General features: G+C 46.5%; 1 protein-coding gene across 2 annotated transcripts in view; it reads right to left on the bottom strand.

Moving 5' to 3' along the window:
* The window catches only part of LOC115094165 (complement factor B-like), a 131,389-nt gene that overhangs the window by 42,562 nt on the left and 70,677 nt on the right, over positions 1-18,150 (bottom strand). For both annotated transcript variants that reach the window (XM_029606933.1, XM_029606932.1), the window contains exons 11-14: positions 12,328-12,443; positions 11,488-11,611; positions 9,613-9,754; positions 3,014-3,099 (exon numbers count right to left, since the gene is read on the bottom strand). In XM_029606933.1, coding sequence (XP_029462793.1) covers positions 3,014-3,099; positions 9,613-9,754; positions 11,488-11,611; positions 12,328-12,443 — 468 coding nt within the window. The remainder of the gene's footprint in view (positions 1-3,013; positions 3,100-9,612; positions 9,755-11,487; positions 11,612-12,327; positions 12,444-18,150) is intronic.

An 18,150-nucleotide genomic window follows, 5' to 3' on the forward strand; every position in this document is an offset into this window, starting at 1 on the left:
ACAACGACAAACCTTTTCCGTAGGAAAAAAATCAGCAGAACCAGGGGTCACGATTTGAAGCTCCAGGGAGGAAGATTCAGAACCAATGTCAGGAAGTATTTCTTCACGGAGAGGGTGGTGGATGCCTGGAATGCCCTTCCGAAGGAAGTGGTGAAGACCAGAACTGTGAAGGACTTCAAAGGGGCGTGGGATAAACACTGTGGATCCATAAAATCAAGAGGCCGTCAATAAAGAGTGGGTGGCTCGCCAGAATGACGGCTACTGCCTGGAGATAATACCCTTATTCAATAAACATACACATGGTTACTGTGACTCCAACATCGCTCTAAGCTACAACAGCAAGAGGAAATGTGGAAAAAAAGGATTCGCACTCACAAAGTGGGGAGTAGCTGGCTTGTTACGGCGGTTACTACCCCAAACCAAATAAGCCTGATACTTCACTTTCAATGCATATCCAGCATAGCTCTCTGCTTCAACGGCAGGGGAGAAGAAAAACTGATACTTCATGCATATCCAGCATAGCTCCCTGCTTCAACAGCAGGGGAGAAGAAAAACTGATACTTCACGCATATCCAGCATAGCTCTCTGCTTCAACGGCAGGGGAGAAGAAAAACTGATACTTCACGCATATCCAGCATAGCTCTCTGCTTCAACGGCAGGGGAGAAGAAAAACTGATTCTTCACGCATATCCAGCATAGCTCTCTGCTTCAACGGCAGGGGAGAAGAAAAAAGGATTCGCACTCACAAAGCGGGGAGTAGCTGGCTTGTTACGGCGGTTACTACCCCAAACCAAATAAGCCTGATACTTCACTTTCAATGCATATCCTGCTTCAACGGCAGGGGAGAAGAAAAACTGATACTTCACGCATATCCAGCATAGCTCCCTGCTTCAACGGCAGGGGAGAAGAAAAACAACCAATAAGGGCTGAATAACACAGTCTGGGTAAAACAAATAAGCATGGGTGTAGCTTGCTTATTGCGGCGGTTACTTCCCCTACTACCCATAACTAATCAAGCTTGATATTTCACTTGGTTGCAGCTCCATCACTGCTCTCTACATTAATGATGGGGGTGGAAGGGAAATAGAACCAAAGAGCTAAGAGAAACAGATAAGTATGAGAAAAAAAAAATGTGAAGCTTGCTGGGCAGACTGGATGGGCCGTTTGGTCTTGTTCTGCCGTCATTTCTATGTTTCTATGTTTCTATGAACTGAACATCAAAGACTGACCACCATAAAAGACCCTATGTTTTGCCAAATAATGTAAAATGAATTTAATTGTAGTTCATGAACTTCTGTGCACACCAGGAGAATTCCCTAATTTAAGCACCAGCTTGACAGGGCAATCCTGAAAAATTAAAACATTTTTACCATTTATCTTCTGCGCAGAGCTTGCAAAACCGCAATTTTATAAACACAGTTTAAAAAATGCACAATGACCATTCATTCTAGCCCTCTCCAGCACATCTTGTTTAGGCCCCATCCTATAGCACCAACTGCAACTTTCAGTAACTCTGAATCATCTTCCAGCCATAGCTCACGAGGTAGCCAGGAATCTATGGAGTCATTAATAGCTGCAAGACCTGTTTTCAAGGTCCTTTATCTGTCCCTCGTAGCAGGCAAGTTTTTCTTTGTGAGCCTTGACCTCAGATTCCTACTGAAGATCCAACACATGCTGCCCAAACCTTCATTAGCCGATTTGTATAAGCAGCCATATCATCTACCCATTCGAAATTAAGATCCAAGGCCTTAACCTGCTACCAAGGTGACTCCCACTTCAAGAGCATCAGAAGGTTGTAGTTCGGCCCACTGGGGCCTAAGCTTCTGCCATTTTAGGACTGTAAGTTTTACTCTCTCCTTCTTTCTTTGAGATCTTAGTGGTCATTTCACAAAACAGAATCCAAAAACAAACCATACCTATAGTAGCTCACCAATACTAGCAAAGAAAATTCCAATTTTGGCACCAGAAAGTATGATATAAAAAGGGCTTCCTCAGGGGAAACTTTCAAAGCATCACCAAGCCTGCTCGTGAGGCCCCCACATCACAGTGCACGATTTTTGGCGTGAAAGCTTTTGTTTTCAATCGCTGGATAACGAGACTCCATTTTAACAGAGTTGCACAGAAATAAGCTTGGTGAAGAAACGTCAGGAGAAGAATTTTTGGATCTTGATAAATACCGTTATGCACTGTGATATGGGGCCTCATGAGCAGGCTTGGTGAGGCTTTGAAAGTTGCCCCTGAGGAAGCCCTTTGTTTAGAGGGTGAAACGAAGAATTCTTTGTCGGGAGTACAAGGAAAGAGGAATTTAGCGTTTGCAAATAATTCTTCCACTTCGTTGAAAATATTTAAAATATCTGAGATGAAGGTGATATGATCGGTGTTTGATGCTCAAGAAGAAGATTCATCATCTTTCTATTTGATCAAATTTAATATTGCATATTTTTTTGAATTCAGTTAGTTTTATTGTATTGGATGGGTATGGGATGGCATGAGTGTGTTTGAATGAATGCTTGTGGATGTTTTTATTGCATTTTTATGGGCTGGGATATGATCTAGCGATGAAATAGTACCAAACTGTACATTATATATTTTGTAAATGTTTGTAAATGATTACAAATATTGTTGTAAAATCATAGTTTTCACTCTACTGTTATTCACAATTTTTTAAAATGCCACTTCTGCGTACGCAGCACTGGTTTACCTAAAGAATGCTTTTAAAAATTACCCTCTCTATTCCTGCAAAGTGACAATGGCATAGGAAGCTCGGGATGTGTTCTGTCCTGTGCCAACAAAGGATGTTTTATAACTCTCACTATCTGATGCCATGAGGGGAGAGGGGGTGGGAGAAAAAAAACATATCTTGAGCTTCCTATAGCATTGTCGCTCTGCATTAACCAAGCACGCAATATAAAAAAGCGGCTTGTAAGAGAAGAGCAGAATTCTCAGCCAGTCTCTCATGCCCCAGTGTCCTCTGGGGATCCCAGAACAGGCACCCCATTCACAGATTCCATACCTTGATAAATGCATTTTTCCTCCTCTGAGACCTCTGGTAGATTTAATACTGTGCTCATTTCTGGTGTGCAGGGCAGGCAGACGGGCCTATGGGAAAGAAAATAAGTAGTAGAATATTAGACTACCAGTGGCTCAGGTGGAAGTGCTGTATAGCACAACTAAGAAGGTCCCTGGTTCAATCCCCCAGTAGGGCCCTTCTGCTCCCCAGGTTAGCTGCTGTTGGAAATAAGGGAATTATAGACCTTAGGGATGTGAATAGTTTTTCTAACGGATTCTTACCCATTTTAATCGGCTGTGTCGTGCTGAAAAAAACAAAACAAAACACACCCCCACCCTTTAAATTTAATCCTTTTGCATCCCCCACCCTCCCAAGCCCCCCCTAAAATTTTTAAAGTACCTGGTGGTCCAGCGAGGGTCCCAGGAATGATCTCCCGCTCTCGGGCCGTTGACTGCCACTAATCAAAATGGCGCCGATGGCCCTTAGCATGTGACAGGGTATCCGTGCCATTGGCCGGCCCCTATCACATGGTAGGAGCAATAGATGGCACGGGCCATCCAGTTAATGGCCAGATTTGGGGTTCACGTAGGGCTAATGCAAGGGTCTGAAGTGCATTAGGCAGACTAATGTAACCCAGCCCCCCCCCCTCCCCCAACCTGCCCTGAGTTGAATGTGCCCCTCTGTCAGTGGTAGATATACAGAGTTATGGTCTTCTTCCTATAGTGCTCTAACATACATAACATACTGCACAAACCCCTCCTTTCCCAGCTTTGAAATGGCAGCGCCCTGCCCACTGATTCTGCCCTAGGCGACTGCCTAGTCTCACCGTCCCTGGGTCCATAATTGCACAGTTCCTGAAGGAGCCCTGGTGCAGGGCCTTTGGCCTTTGGCCCAGGACTGTCATTGAAAATGACTGGACTAAACTTTAAGGGGCGGATTTTAAAACAATACGTGCGTCGGTACTTTTGTTCGCGCCACTGGCGCGAACAAAAGTACACCAGATTTTATAAGATACGCGCGTAGCCGCACGTATCTTATAAAATCCGGGGTCGGCGCGCGCAAGGGGGTGCACATTTGTGCAACCTGCGTGCGCCGAGCCCAGCGCGGCCTGCCTGTTCCCTCTGAGGCCGCTCCGATTTCGGAGCGGTCTCGGAAGGAACTTTTCTTCGCCCTCCCCCCACCTTCCCCTACCTAACCCACCCCTCCGGTCCCGGGGGCGTGGTCCGGATGCCTCGACCACGCCCCCGGGCCAGCGCCATGCCCCCGGGCCTGCCCCCGAAACGCCGCGGCACGCCCCCGAAACGCCGCGTCGTTTCGGGAACGCCCCCGGTCACGCCCCCTCCCTCCCCGTTTCGAAAGCCCCGGGACTTACGCGCGTCCCGGGGCTTTAGGCGCTCCGGCGTGCGCAGGGGTTTTAAAATCCGCCCCTAAATCCTTTAACTTAACACTTACAAAGAGCACTGTTGAACAGAAATCCCAAGGTGCCTTTTGCAAAACTTTTGTCTGATCAATTTGTTTTCTGTGGAATTTTTTCTCTTATGTTGCTAGACAATAAATTCTTGCTCTTTCCAAATTCTTGTCAGTAGACATTGTAGGCCATTTGCATTGTTTTTGTCAGAAATTTTAATCTAACCCCAGGGCAGTTGCTGGACAAAACCAGTACCCAGGACAAGGGCTGCTTTCATCCCCTCCCTTCCTTTTCCCTTTCGTGCTCATGTGCTCACAGACCAATTGAAAGGACAATGTAAGTGTCCTTTCTCCACAGGTGTTTTCTTATTCGCTTCCTGTTGTCCTGCCTTTGCAGTCTCCTGCTTCCAAGGCAGCCTTTCTGTTGGCTAATGCCGTTGTGTATGCTTTTCTTCTTGTGTTCTGTCAGCTCAGCCTGGCCAAAGTGCTTCAGCAATTAATTTGGCCTAGCCTTGCAGAATAATCCTCTTTTTTCCTACCTTCATATTCCTGTGACCTCAACTGCTTTGTTTGCTGTTTTCTCCAGTTTATTTACAGTAAGAACATAAGAAAGTGCCATACTGGGTCAGACCAAGGGCCCATCAAGCCTTAGCATCCTGTTTCCAACAGTGGCCAGTCCAGGTTACAAGTACCTGGCAAATACCAAAACATTAAGTAGATCGCATGCTACTGATGCCAGTAATAGCAGTGGCTATTCCCTAAGAAACATAGACACATAAAAAATGACAGCAGAAAAGGACCAAATGATCCATCCGATCTGCCCAGCAAGCTTATGGTAACATCTGTGTTGTGGAGCGCTAGGAGAGCGGTCCCACTTACCGAGAGATGTGTGTTCTTGGACCACGGCCCGACCCCAGAGGAACTCTGAAGAGGTTCCGCGGCAGGTGAGGCATGCCAGAGCATGGATTGAACAGGAGCGAGGCTGGACTGAAGACTGGAGATACTGACCCTCTTCCGGACCTGCACGCTTCGAAGACCAACAACGCAATGGTGGTCTTATGAACAGTCCTCCGACCGTTCCAAGCCCTTTCGTATCTGCTGCAAGGTACGGCAAGAAGTGGCAGGCCGAATGGAGGCTAGGGCAGCGAAGACTAGGGGTGTGAATCGTGTGATCGATCGTCTTAACGATCGATTTTGGCTGGGGCGGGGAGGGAAATCTTATCGTCGTTTAAAAAAAAAAAAAAAAAAAGTTAAAAATCGTAAATCGGGGGAGGGCGGGAAAACCGGCACACCCGTATGACATAGTGAGGGCAAAGGTAGCGCCGGCGCCATTTTGAAGATTGGCAATACGGCCCGCGTGCAGGAGGTCGCTCCCGGACCCCCGCTGGACTTTTGGCAAGTCTTGTGGGGGTCAGGAGGCCCCCCCAAGCTGGCCAAAAGTCCCTGGGGGTCCAGCGGGGGTCCAGGGGCGATCTCCTGGACGCGTGACGTCGGGAACCAGGAACCAAAATGGCGCCGGCGCTACCTTTGCCCTGTCACATGATAAGGGCAAAGGGCCACCGGCGCCATTTCTCTCAACGCAGTCGTGGCCAGAGAGAGGGAGATCGCGTCGGGACCCCCCCACTGGACCCCAGGTAATTTAAAACATTTTGGGGGGGTTCGGGAGGGTGGGGGATTTGTTTTAAAGGTTCGGGGTGGGTTTTAGGGTTTTTTTTGGTGTGCCGGTTTTCCCGCGCCCTATTTAACGATACAATACAAATGCCCCTGACGATAAATCGGGGGCATTTGTATTGTATCGTGCACTCTAACGATTTTGGACGATTTTAAAATTGTCTGACGATATTTTTAATCGTTCCAAAACGATTCACATCCCTAGCGAAGACTAGAACATGGAGATACAGACGAGACTTCAGGGATGACGTAGACTCAGGAACGAGGTACTAGGCTTTCAGAAGATTCAGGAACAAGGTACAAGGCTTGCATCATGAAGAGCCCTACTCAGCCCACCCGTGGGGCTGGTTGCGGACCACGACATGGCTTGCCGCGGGGTACCAAGCGTGCAGAAGACTCAGGAACAAGGAACCAGGGATTCAGAAGAGCAAGACAGACTCACAGACTTCAGGATCAGGAGAAGCAACATCAGGCTGGATCACGGATATCAGGAACAAACATCTGGACTGGAACACAGGTACTGGATCAGGAGACAGACCTTAGGGCTGGCACACAGACATCTGGAACAGCAGGTGAACATCAGGATTGGAACGTAGACAAGACGAGGAGCTCCAATGAAGAACAGGAAACACAGGACCTTGAAGAAGTACTGGGACAAGGACGACTCCTGGAGCAAAGGACAGCAGGATCCCAGGAGTGACCAACTCCTTGCAAAGGCAAAGCTGGAATGGACGCTGAGCCCTTTTGTAGGGCTGAAGAGGACAACGCCCAGGGAGGGGTCAGCAGAAGGCCACACCTGGCTGGCCCTTGAAAAACAGACGAGAGGCGCACGCCCGCGCCTAAGGAGAGCTGGGAGAAGAGAGAAGCAGGAACTGCTGGTGGCGTCCTCGGCCACGTGGAGGGCCCAGGAAGCAAGGCAGGCAGTGGAGCAGCCCTGCCCTGAAGCTGGAGAGGTGGCAGGCTGCAAGAGCGGCTCCCAGCCTCGAAGACAGAAGCTGGAAGGGCTGCAGGAAGAACAGAGAGCTGAAGGTGGCTGCAGGCACCGGCAGGGACGGCTTCCCTGCCGGGCGAGGACCCGGGCTGAAGCAGGCACCAGCAGGGACGGCCTCCCTTCCGGCTGAAGACCCCGGGAGTGAAGCAGGATGTCGGGGAGAGCTAGGAGCAGCAACGGAGGACCCGGCCGCATGGAAACAGCTGATTCGGGGGAAGAGAAGAGCGTCAGCGGCCTGACTGGCCGCAAAGGTAAGGGCCTGCCCGCGTTCCTTGCGGGCAGGATCGCAACAATCTGCTGCGCCATCCAGGTCACCCCCTTATTTAGTTTCCCAAACCATCAAAGTCAGGGCCCTTGTTGCTTGCTAAGTTCAATTCCCTGTTACCTCTTGCCACTGAAACTGAGAGCAATGTTTGCGTTGCATTCAAAGTAACAGGGTTATTGGTTAAGGGTAGTAACAGCCGCATCAGCAAGTTACCCCCATGCTTATGTGTTTTCCCAGACCATAAAATCCAATGTCCTTATTGGTTGCTGTCTCAATCTAATTCCCCTTTTCCCTCTTTCGTTAAAAAAGAAAGCAATAATGGAGTTGCAGCAACAATATGAAGGTTGATTGGTTAAGAGTAGTAACTGCCACACTAGCAAGTTACCCCCATGCAGCCTTTTCCTCATTTCTATCCTTTAGTCCCTAGGGATCCACAGTGTTTATCCCATGGCCCTTTGAAATCTTTCACCGTTTTTGTCTTCACCACCTCCTCCAGAAGGGCATTCCAGGCATCCTCCATCCTCTCAATGAAGAAATATTTCCTGACGTTGGTTCTGAATCGTCCTCCCTGGAGTTTCATTACATGACCCCTAGTTCTATTGATTTCTTTCCAATGGAGAAGATTTATCGATTGTGCATCATTAAAACCTTTCAGGTATCTGAAAGTCTGTATCATATCTTCCCTGCACCTCTTCTCCTTCAGGGTATGCATGTTTAGGTCCTTCAACCTCTCCTCATAAGTCATTTGATGGAGACCGCCCACCATTTTTGTCACCCTTCTCTGGATGGCCTCTATCCTGTCTCTATCCTTTCTGAGATACGGTCTCCAGAACTGAACACAGTACTCCAGGTGAGGCCTCACCAAGGACCTGTTCAAAGGGATTATCACTTCCTTTTTCTTACTGGTTATTCTTCTCTCTATGCTGCCCAGAATTCTTTTGGCTTTAGCTATCGCCTTGTCGCATTGCTTTGCCATCTTCAAATCGCTAGACACTATTATCCCAAGGTCCCTCTCTTGTTCCGTGCACAACAGCCCTTCACCCCCCATCACATACAGCTCTTTTGGATTACCACACCCCAGATGCATGACTCTGAACTTTTTGGCATTGAGTCCCAGCTGCCATATCTTCAACCATCGTTTAAGCTTCCTTAAATCCCGTCTCATTCGCTCTACTCCTTCCGGCATTCCACTCTGTTGCAGATCTTAGTATCATCCGCAAATAGACAAACTTTACCTTCTATCACTTCCACAATGTCGCTCACAAAGATATTGAACAGGACCAGACCCAACACCGATCCTTGCGGCACTCCGCTTAATACTGCTCTCTCTTCAGAGTAGGTTCTATTTACCGTCACATATTGTCTTCTATCCGTAATCAGTTTGTAGTGCAGGCCACTACATTGGCGCTCCCTCCCAAGCTTCTCATTTTATTCACAAGCCTCCTATGTGGAATGTATCAAAAGCTTTGCTGAAATCCAAGTAGATGACATAGAGCGCTCCTTCTCGATCCAATTCCTTACTTACTCAATGAAAAAAGTCAATCAGATTTGTCTGACAGGACCTTCCTCTGGTTCACTATTCTTTACTTCAGCAGCGTCTCCATTACTTTTCCCATCACTGAGGTGAGTCTAAGCAGCCAGTAGTTTCCACCAGCCTCCTTTCTGAATTTTCTCCAATTAGTTTTAAATGTGCTACTTGCTAACTTCATGGAGTGCCCCCTAGTTCTTCTATTATCCAAAAGAGGAAGCCTCTGTTTACTTGTTTTACTTTTGAATAAAAGTTTGGAGTTGAAGAAACAGCCTCCTCTGTCTGCAAAGTGAAAACTGAGTTAAGCTATCAGTCTGAGTTGCATATAGGAAAGGTGAACAAAAGACATAATGGTGATATCTCCTCTGGTTTGGCACCTAGGGCAGTTGCCCTTCTTGACCACTCCTTCTGGCAGCACTGACCCTTTATGATTTTGCTGGTTTGAAACTGCCCAACTGAATTAGAGTAAAAAAAATCATTTTTTCATTGGCATTGTTGCTGCAAATTTTGACTCTGTAATGCACTGGAGGTAATGATTTGCTTGTCCAGTGTTCTGGGGCACACTGGGGGTTTCTTTTTCCAGAGAACTGCCAATGTGAATTTAGGGTCCTACTGATACGTAAGGGGACTGCCTGGGGATGCAGGGGCTCCTGGGTGCTGGGGGTAGGGGGTAGGGGAAGGGAGATGGACTAAGTCACCCAAGTGTAGAAAAATGTACAGGAGATGAAAAAAGAGATCACCAGATCTTGTTGGACAGCTGCAAATCCTGCTTCAGCCTCAAAAGAGCGATGTCATAGTCTAAACTAACTTCACCATGATAGCTGCCATGCACTTCAACTCGCTCCACCTCCATTTTCTTTCCCTGCCGTTTGTCAATGTTGCCTTAAAGAAAAACAAACCAGAAATAAGAGATTAACAGCTGATGCTCAATAGAAGCTATTCAAGTGAATAAAGCACGTATGTGTGCGTAGGATCCAATTTTTTAAAATAATACTGAGGTACTAAACTCAATATAAATTATGACACTTCTTCTGAATAAGTCTTACCGTCCTCTCCCCCAGTCCTGTATGCCCTGTCTCACACACATATACACTAATCCCTTCTCACCTCTGTCCCCAGCTGATTACCTCTTTTTTAACCCCCCTCTAAGACCTACTTCACTCAGTACTGGGTTATGAAGGCGTGTGCCAGTTGACATAGGGGAGAGGGAGGCAGGGAGGTGGGGGGAACGATCCCCCCTGCCCAAATCCTCAGGGCATCCTTCCTTCCCATCATCTCACCTCAGCAGCCCTCGCATTCTGACGGGCCCTGTGGCACCATGCCTCCTCCGGCATGGGCTTCCTGTTACCATGGAAACCTGGGTGATGGATGGGGCGCTGCAGGGTCCATCAGCGTGTGAGGGTTGCTGAAGGCCCCATGCTGAGTTTTCTTCATCTTCAGTTGAAACTGCAACCTGGAGCCAATGCAGCTAGAGGAGAGAAATGGCACCATTGTGGCAGGAACTGCAGCAACAGTGATGCTTTGGGCCTATGAGAATTTGGCACTGGTGACAATTGTTTATATTGTCTATTCCTAAATCCGCACCTGACCTCATTCCTTCCAGCCCTTCTCTCACATCTGTCCCCGATTATCCTCTCTCTCACCTCTCCAGACACTCCCATCCCATCTCTCACTACTCCCAAGCCTCGCCTCACCCCTCTAGCCCCCTCTCACATCCCTCAGCCAATAGCTCCTCTCACTCACCCAACTGACCCACCTTCCCTCTGTACTAAGCCCTCCTCCTCCAGCTGATCCCCAGTCTCCCTTCCTAATCCATCCCCCATCACCGATCACCAGCAATTGGAGGAGAGTGGTGGTGCAATGATGCCTCAGGTCATATCCTCCTCCTCTACCACTGGGAGCTGCTTTAATATTTTGGACCATTGGAAATTGATGTGTGGTTCAAAGCTGAAGTACATCTTTTGATGCCAGAGGAGAAGGATGTGGCCTGAAGCACTGCTGTTCTCCTCCTCCTGCTGGCTTCAATCATCAGTAGCAGCAGTGTGGTGGGTGAGAGGGGAGAGGGATGGAGAGAGGCTGGCCTCTCAATACTGGGGGGGAGGGGAGGCTCAAGCACCCATGGAGCTGGCACAGTTCACTGCTCAGGAAATGTAAAAAATCCCAGCTTGAGCTTTGTGTCCCACTTTCTCTCTTCAGAAACTGTATAAACAAGTTACTTTTTTTTTAGCCAATAAGCTGGGGAAATCATAGAGCAGAAGCCAGAAGGTGATGTTTGTCTCTTACTGTGTCCCTGTCACAAGTCATGGAGAAGGTGTGCAGCAGAACTCACAAGAACCTGACCGGTGCTGTCATGGAAATGCTTCTGCTATGGCTTTTAAGGCTAGACTGAGACAAATGACTCATTTTCACATGGGCTACCTTAGCTGGGATTCGAGTTGGTGGCCCAGCAATGAAAGACTCTGCAAGAGCCATGACCATTCTCCTGAGCCTTCCAGCCTCCCTTAAAGAGGTTTTGCATGGGCCAAGGTCCCAGCAGTGACAGAGATGGAGCACCCTGTACATGTACGAGGTGGAAACTAATGTGATTTCTTCAGGAAGGGTTAGAGGGGACTCACCCACGTACACCGTGATCTGGTCAGGGGAGTTCTTAACACCATTAGATACCACGTTGTGTGCAGCTGTGAGGATCCAGCGCTTCGCGATGATCGAGCCCCCACCTGCGAAAGCTCCATCCTCCTCCTGAATTGCCAAGAACACTTTATTGGTGGTGTTACTGGGAAATGAGACTTCCTCTTACTGATACCCCTCCTTGTTTCCTCCCAACTCCTTCTCTTTCCTTCTCTCCATCCCCCCCATGTGTCCTCTCTCCTTTCCCTCTCCTTTCCCCTCTTCCTCTGTCACCATTAGTGACACTGCTACTGACAATCAGTGGCAATATTTTTGATCATCACTGACATTACTATTGACCATTAGTGACAGCGCTATGGACCGTCACTGATAATACTGCTCCTCCGTGCCAAAAATATCAGTGTCTTCATAAAAGTTGTTGTTGTATGGAGAAAGAGGGAAGATCTCCTGCAAATGGAGATACTGCTGTAAGAGTGTATTGGGTGGGGGGGGGGGGGAGGGGGGAGGGAGATGGGTGGAGTTCACTTCCAAATGCTGGCACTGTTACAGGAGAAATAATTCCTGAAGAATGCTGATGCTGCCTCAGGATATCCTGCCTCTACTTGCCCTCCATGCTGGTCCCTGGCTGATGTGGATGCCGGCATTGGGAGCATTTTAAAAAATCTGCAGGCCAGCTAATCTTGCGTGTTGCAAGATCATCACAGCCTGTCTGCCGAAATGTCAGACGGGGACCATTATGAGAATGTGTTCGTATGCCATAAGTTGTCAACCCCTGCCATGTCCCATCATTAATAATACCACTGTCTGCATGTGATAGCACTACTGACCTTGATCACGATGTACACTTGCCATGGCCACTGCTTCTCTTTGGCCACCTCTCCCCTGGACACTCGTTCATAAGTGCTGGAAACCAGTCCTCTCCCCCCGCAGCCGTAGGCACCATCTGAAGCACAACAAGATAGGTAAAGTACGGAGGCAATATTCAGACTGTCTGCTTTGGGTCGAAGCTACAGATAACTTTTTACCCACGGACTCTGCACCAAGTTTCAAAGAGGAAGTAAGCACAGGCTTTTACTTAGAGACCTGCCACAGGTACAGAGTGCCCACAGATATTTGCACCTTTTCTATGGAGGTAGAATTTCTAAGGAAAAGAACACACTTGGACTTGAAAATAAAATCTACTCCTCATGATATTTTCTGATGCCACTCAAAATATGTCCCCTAAATGCATCTAAAAGCGCACTCACCTTGTGGAACAAGCTGCGTACTGTCAGCCAGACTGACAGAGGGAGATTTTTTACATAAACTGGTTTTCGCATGTAAATTGCTTTGAAAATTATCCAGTCCTGAGAGGAAATGATGTCATCAGCACAGGTAGCAGCCTGAAACCGAACTCCTCTATCAAGCGGGCTAATCTCCTTGATATCACATCATCCTAGCTTAAACTATTGCCCTTTCTACAGATTGTGAGCTTGACAGTGTGACAATGTTGGTCAAGAAGAAGTCGGTAGACTTCTGCAAGTTTTCCTATGCAAAATTGGATGAGGTCATGAGGCCAACTCAGAAAAAATGGCGACTGGCATTTGCTCAGAGCTGGAAGCAGATTCAGAAGGCGCGACTATGTGCAGGCGCTGATTTACCCACCTGCGCAGAGGTTCGTACCTGGTTTGGAGACCTCCGACAGGACATAAAGTCTTATAAGCATGAAATAATGACTTAGTATCTGAAATGAGAGAGGAAATATCGGATCTGGGGTGAAGGATTGGCAAAACAGACCTTCAGGTTGACTCGCTAGCAGAAGATTGGAAGCGCCTATAGAAAGACCAAGCCGCTACCCAATCTGAGTGTGCCTTGTTGGCTGAAAAATTGGAAGATCTTGAAAATAGATTGTGCAGGAGTAACTTACGATTCCATAGAGTTCCTGAATCCCCCGAATACCTGGACTGCACCACCATGGTTGTGAAGATCAGCCAGCGTTTGCTGACCTCGGGGGAAAGCCCTACTGCTGACCAGTTGCCCATTATCAAATAGGAGGGAGCTCACTGCTCCTTGGGTCCCAAAACAGCTAATAAACCCCGGGACATTATAGCATGCTTCCATTCCTACACTCTCAAGGAACAAATCTTCGACGCTGCAAGGAAGCAATGGTTTTGAAAATGGGAGGGGCATGACATCTCCATTTTCATGGACATTTTCTCTATCGCCTTAAGGAAAAGGCAAGAGTTTCGCGAGATCACTAGCTTACTGTGCTCAGAAAATGTGTGATACCGATGGCTTCATCCTTTTGGACTCTAGTTTTCTATTTCAGGAACTTCACATCGGATTAAAACTGTGGAAGTGGCAGCGGTGATTCTGAACGATGCCGGCTACACAGTTCCACCTTTTCAACCTAAGTTGAGAACACCGCTCTAACCCCGAGAGGACTTTCCACGCTGGTAGCGGGACACGAAGGGAGGACAGAGGTTGCGCTGCAACTCTGAAGGCTCGACCCAATCTACAGAAGCGACTTGAGTCCTGAGATCTCCTGCTTTGCGGTCTTCCTATGCCTAGTGTTGGCTTTAATGTGCCTTATTTAAAGCTTGTGTTATAACTATGTTTTTATTTTTCACTGCTTGCTCATGTGTCTGAGAATTTTTGATAATGATTTTTGGCTTTTTTTTTCATTAAGTACGTTTGATGCCAGATTTTCTTAGTTTGCATAGTTTGTCAATTATGTCTGGTATTATTATAGCTCATTTGATGGGGAGGTGATACTTTCTTGCTTGGTTTCCCTGGATTTGTGGATGGTAATCTACATATCTTGGGAGAGGGGAGGGGATGGAGGGAGAAGTTTTTTTTTTTTTGTTATCATTTACAGATACTTTCTGTGGTTTCTTTCATCATTTAGAAAGATATGTGGGAATGTGTGGTCTGGGAAAATATATTTCTTGCTTAACATTCATTGGTCTGGTAGCACAGACAAGGGAAACTGCTGTTGAACATGTCAGACCTTGGGGAGTACTCCTTCAGAGTCTTACCCCCTCATTTATCAAAATGCGCTAAGGTGTTCAGGTCTTTAATGCATAGGATAGCACCATATCATATGGTGTGATGCAAATTTGGAAAACAGGAGGAATTAGGGGTGGAGAATGGGCTGGGTTAGCCAGTCTGTGAAGCAATGTTGATTTTAACTACACCTTTTTCATTAGTGTATCCTGAAGGGCCTGTTTTAGTAGATTTAAAGCTGATGAAGAGAGAGAGAGAGAAAGAAAGAGAGAGAGAGAGAGAGACTAAGACTAGCCATAATGTCTTCTCCCTAGACAGGTATTTGTATCCCTATGGTAGGCCCACCTAGTAACTCGCGGTGAGGTTTAAGTAGTAGTGTAGGGGGTTAGGGACCACTTTGACATTCAACGTGAGACGTACGAACAGAACAGTGGTCTCTTGTGAAGATTTGATGGCCTTCGGAGTGAGGAAACTCACCCAAAGATGAGATTTGTGCAATGTTGTTACCCAAGGAGAGAGTATATCTGGCTATCACAATTTGTGCTAACTTAGCTCTTCGCATAGGTAATTAGTGCAAATTGCAATAAACTGTATATTAGCATAAACCATACCCCTTTTGCTATCGCATTTTGATAAATCCAGGCCTTAGTCTGCTAGCTCTTTATATACTTATTTATTTATTTGTTTAGAAGCTTTTATATACCGATGAACTCTGGGAACATCATCAATTCACAGTAAACGAAATGCAGCTAAAAAGAGCTTTACAGAGAAACAAAGAACAATGCGCATAAAATTGATCAACAAAGAACAAGGTAACATAACATATAAGGAAAGAAAAACCTAACTAGAGCAATGGGAAAACTGCATAAATTAAAAATTGTGTGGCCATAAAACTGATTTATTTCAACTAAATTACCCTACTCTCTGGGCTTGCATACGTAAAGATTTGGAAGAATGGAATCGTTATCATATATCATAGCTTGGCAATATTAAAATGAATATTTTGCTGAGGCTTACTTATCTATTTCAGTCTATTCCTGTGGCTGTTCCTATTGTTTTGTTGAAAGCTTGGCAGGGGAGGTTAATGAGCTTTATTTGGCAGGGCATGCTTGCCAAGGGTGGCTAAGAGAGTTTTATTCCAACCCAAATCGAGGGGTGGCCTAGGTGTTCCCAAATTAGAGTGGTACCATGCGGCTGCTCATCTTAGGGCCATAGTAGATTGGCACCGCCATCACTTTTTGAAACCTTGGATTGTTTTTGAGCAGGCAGCTTTGTGTTCTCTTCCCATTTCATCATTGATCTGGCAACCTAAAAACTCATGGCATTTGGCTAACGCATTACCTCCTTCTATTTCCCTCTCTTTAAAGATGTGGTCTAAGTAGCATAAATCCCTAGTTGGGACGAGGAACTATCATTAGAGTACATCTCTTTTCCACAATCATTTGTTTTTGCTGAGCCTGGTGAATCAGGCTTTTCAAGAGTGGCGTTTCCAGGGGATTTTACGTTGGGAACATCTGTGGGGTTTTCTGGTATTTCTAGTTTTCCCTCTTACAATCTAAATATAAACTTTCAGGTAATGTTATTTTTCCTTATTTGCAATTACATCATTTTTGGGGGTACATTTACAACAAAGGGTCTCGTATTTTGAGACGAGCTGCAAAAGTGCTGACAGGATTAAAAGAGCACTTTCTAAAATGTCCACAATTTTAAATTGTGCTCAACCAATCAAACCCTCCCACCTCTGAGCATGGGAGTCATATTTAAATATGGAATTAACTCCAGCAGAGTGGGAGGAGAGCTTTCAGTTCACAGATAAAATTTCAGCTGCCCTCATGGAGATGGATATAAGTTCTTATACTGTTGGTATGTCACACCCATCAGGCTCCACAAAATGTTCCCATCTTTTTCTAAATCGTGTTAGAGGGGCTTTCTGAACCGGGTTCCTTTTTTCACCTCTGGTGGGTATGTCCTCATATTAAGATTCATTGGGAAGAGGTAATTCGCTGGCGCGATGACATTCTTCAGTACACTATTATTGTACTTACTCAGCATGCTTTTCTTAATGCACCTCTCCCACAAGGTAATTTGCATGAAAGATTGTTTGCACGTTATATTTTTATTGCTGCCAGATGCAAGATAGCAAGGCGACGGCATGCTACTCAGGTGCCGTGCCTTGTGGATGTTCAACACAAATGGAGAAAGTAACATATAGTAACATAGTAATGACAGCAGAAATTGACCAAAATGGTCCATCTAGTCTGCCCAGCAAGCTTCCCAAGGTAGTAACTGCCGCTCCATGCAAGTTACCCCCATGTTTCTCTTAAGGGTAGTAACTGCTGCTCCGTGCCGGTTTAGCTTTTTTATTTAGTCCCATCCTCTAGCCTTTTAGGGATCCACAGTGTTTAACCCATGCTCCTTTGAAATCCTTCACAGTTTTAGTCTTTACCACTTCCTCCGGAAGGGCATTCCAGGCATCCACCACCCTCTCAGTAAAGAAATATTTCCTGACATTGGTTCTAAGTCTTCCTCCCTGGAGTTTCAAATCATGACCCCTAGTTCTACTAAATTGTTTCCAATGGAAAAGATTTGTTAACGACCATGGATCATTAAAACCTTTCAAGTATCTGAAGGTCTGTATCATATCACCCCTGCTTCTCCTCTCCTCCAGGGTAAACATATTCAGGTTTTTCAACCTCCCCTCATAAGTCATTTGATGGAGACCACCCACCATTTTGGTCGCCCTTCTCTGAACCGCCTCCATCTTGTCCCTGTCTCCTTTGAAATACGGTCTCCAGAACTGAACACAGTACTCCAGGTGAGGCCTCACCAAGGACCTGTACAAGGGAATAATCATTTCCCTTTTCTTACTCGATATTCCTCTCTCTATGCAGCCCAGCATTCTTCTGGCTTTGGCTATTGCCGTGTCACACTGCTTCGTCAACTTCAGGTGGTTAGACACTATCACCCCAAAGTCTCTCTCCTGCTCCGTGCACATCAGCCCTTCACCCCCCCAACACATATAGTTCTTTTGGATTACCACTCCCCAGATGCATGACTCTGAATTTCTTGGCACTGAATCCCAGCTGCTATATGTTCGACCACTCTTCCAGTTTCCTTAAATCCCGTCTCATTCTCTGTACTCCTTCCGGCGTGTCCACTCTGTTGTAGATCTTAGTATCATCCGCAAATAGACAAACTTTATCTTCTATCCCTTCTGCAATGTCACTCACGAAGATGTTGAACAGAACCGGTCCCAACACCGATCCCTGTGGCACTCCACTTAACACCATTCTCTCTTTAGGTTCCATTTACCATCACCCGTTGTCTTCTATCCTTTAATCAGTTTGTAATCCATGCCAATACCTTGGAGCTGACTCCCAGGCTTCTCATTTTGTTGATGAGTCTTCTGTGTGGGACCATATCAAAAGCTTTACTAAAATCCAAGTAAATTACATCGAGCGCTCTTCCCTGATCCAGTTTTCTAGTCACCCCATCAAAGAAATCAATTAGATTCGTCTGACAGGACCTTCCCCTGGTGAATCCATGCTGCTTCTGATTGAGCAACCCATCGGATTGTAGATAGTTCACTATCCTTTCCTTCAGCAGAGTCTCCATTAATTTTCCCACCACCGAGGTGATGCTAACCAGCCTGTAGTTTCCAGCCT

Source organism: Rhinatrema bivittatum, chromosome 6 (genome assembly GCF_901001135.1).
Source record: "Rhinatrema bivittatum chromosome 6, aRhiBiv1.1, whole genome shotgun sequence".
In the NCBI taxonomy this organism is placed as follows: domain Eukaryota; kingdom Metazoa; phylum Chordata; class Amphibia; order Gymnophiona; family Rhinatrematidae; genus Rhinatrema; species Rhinatrema bivittatum.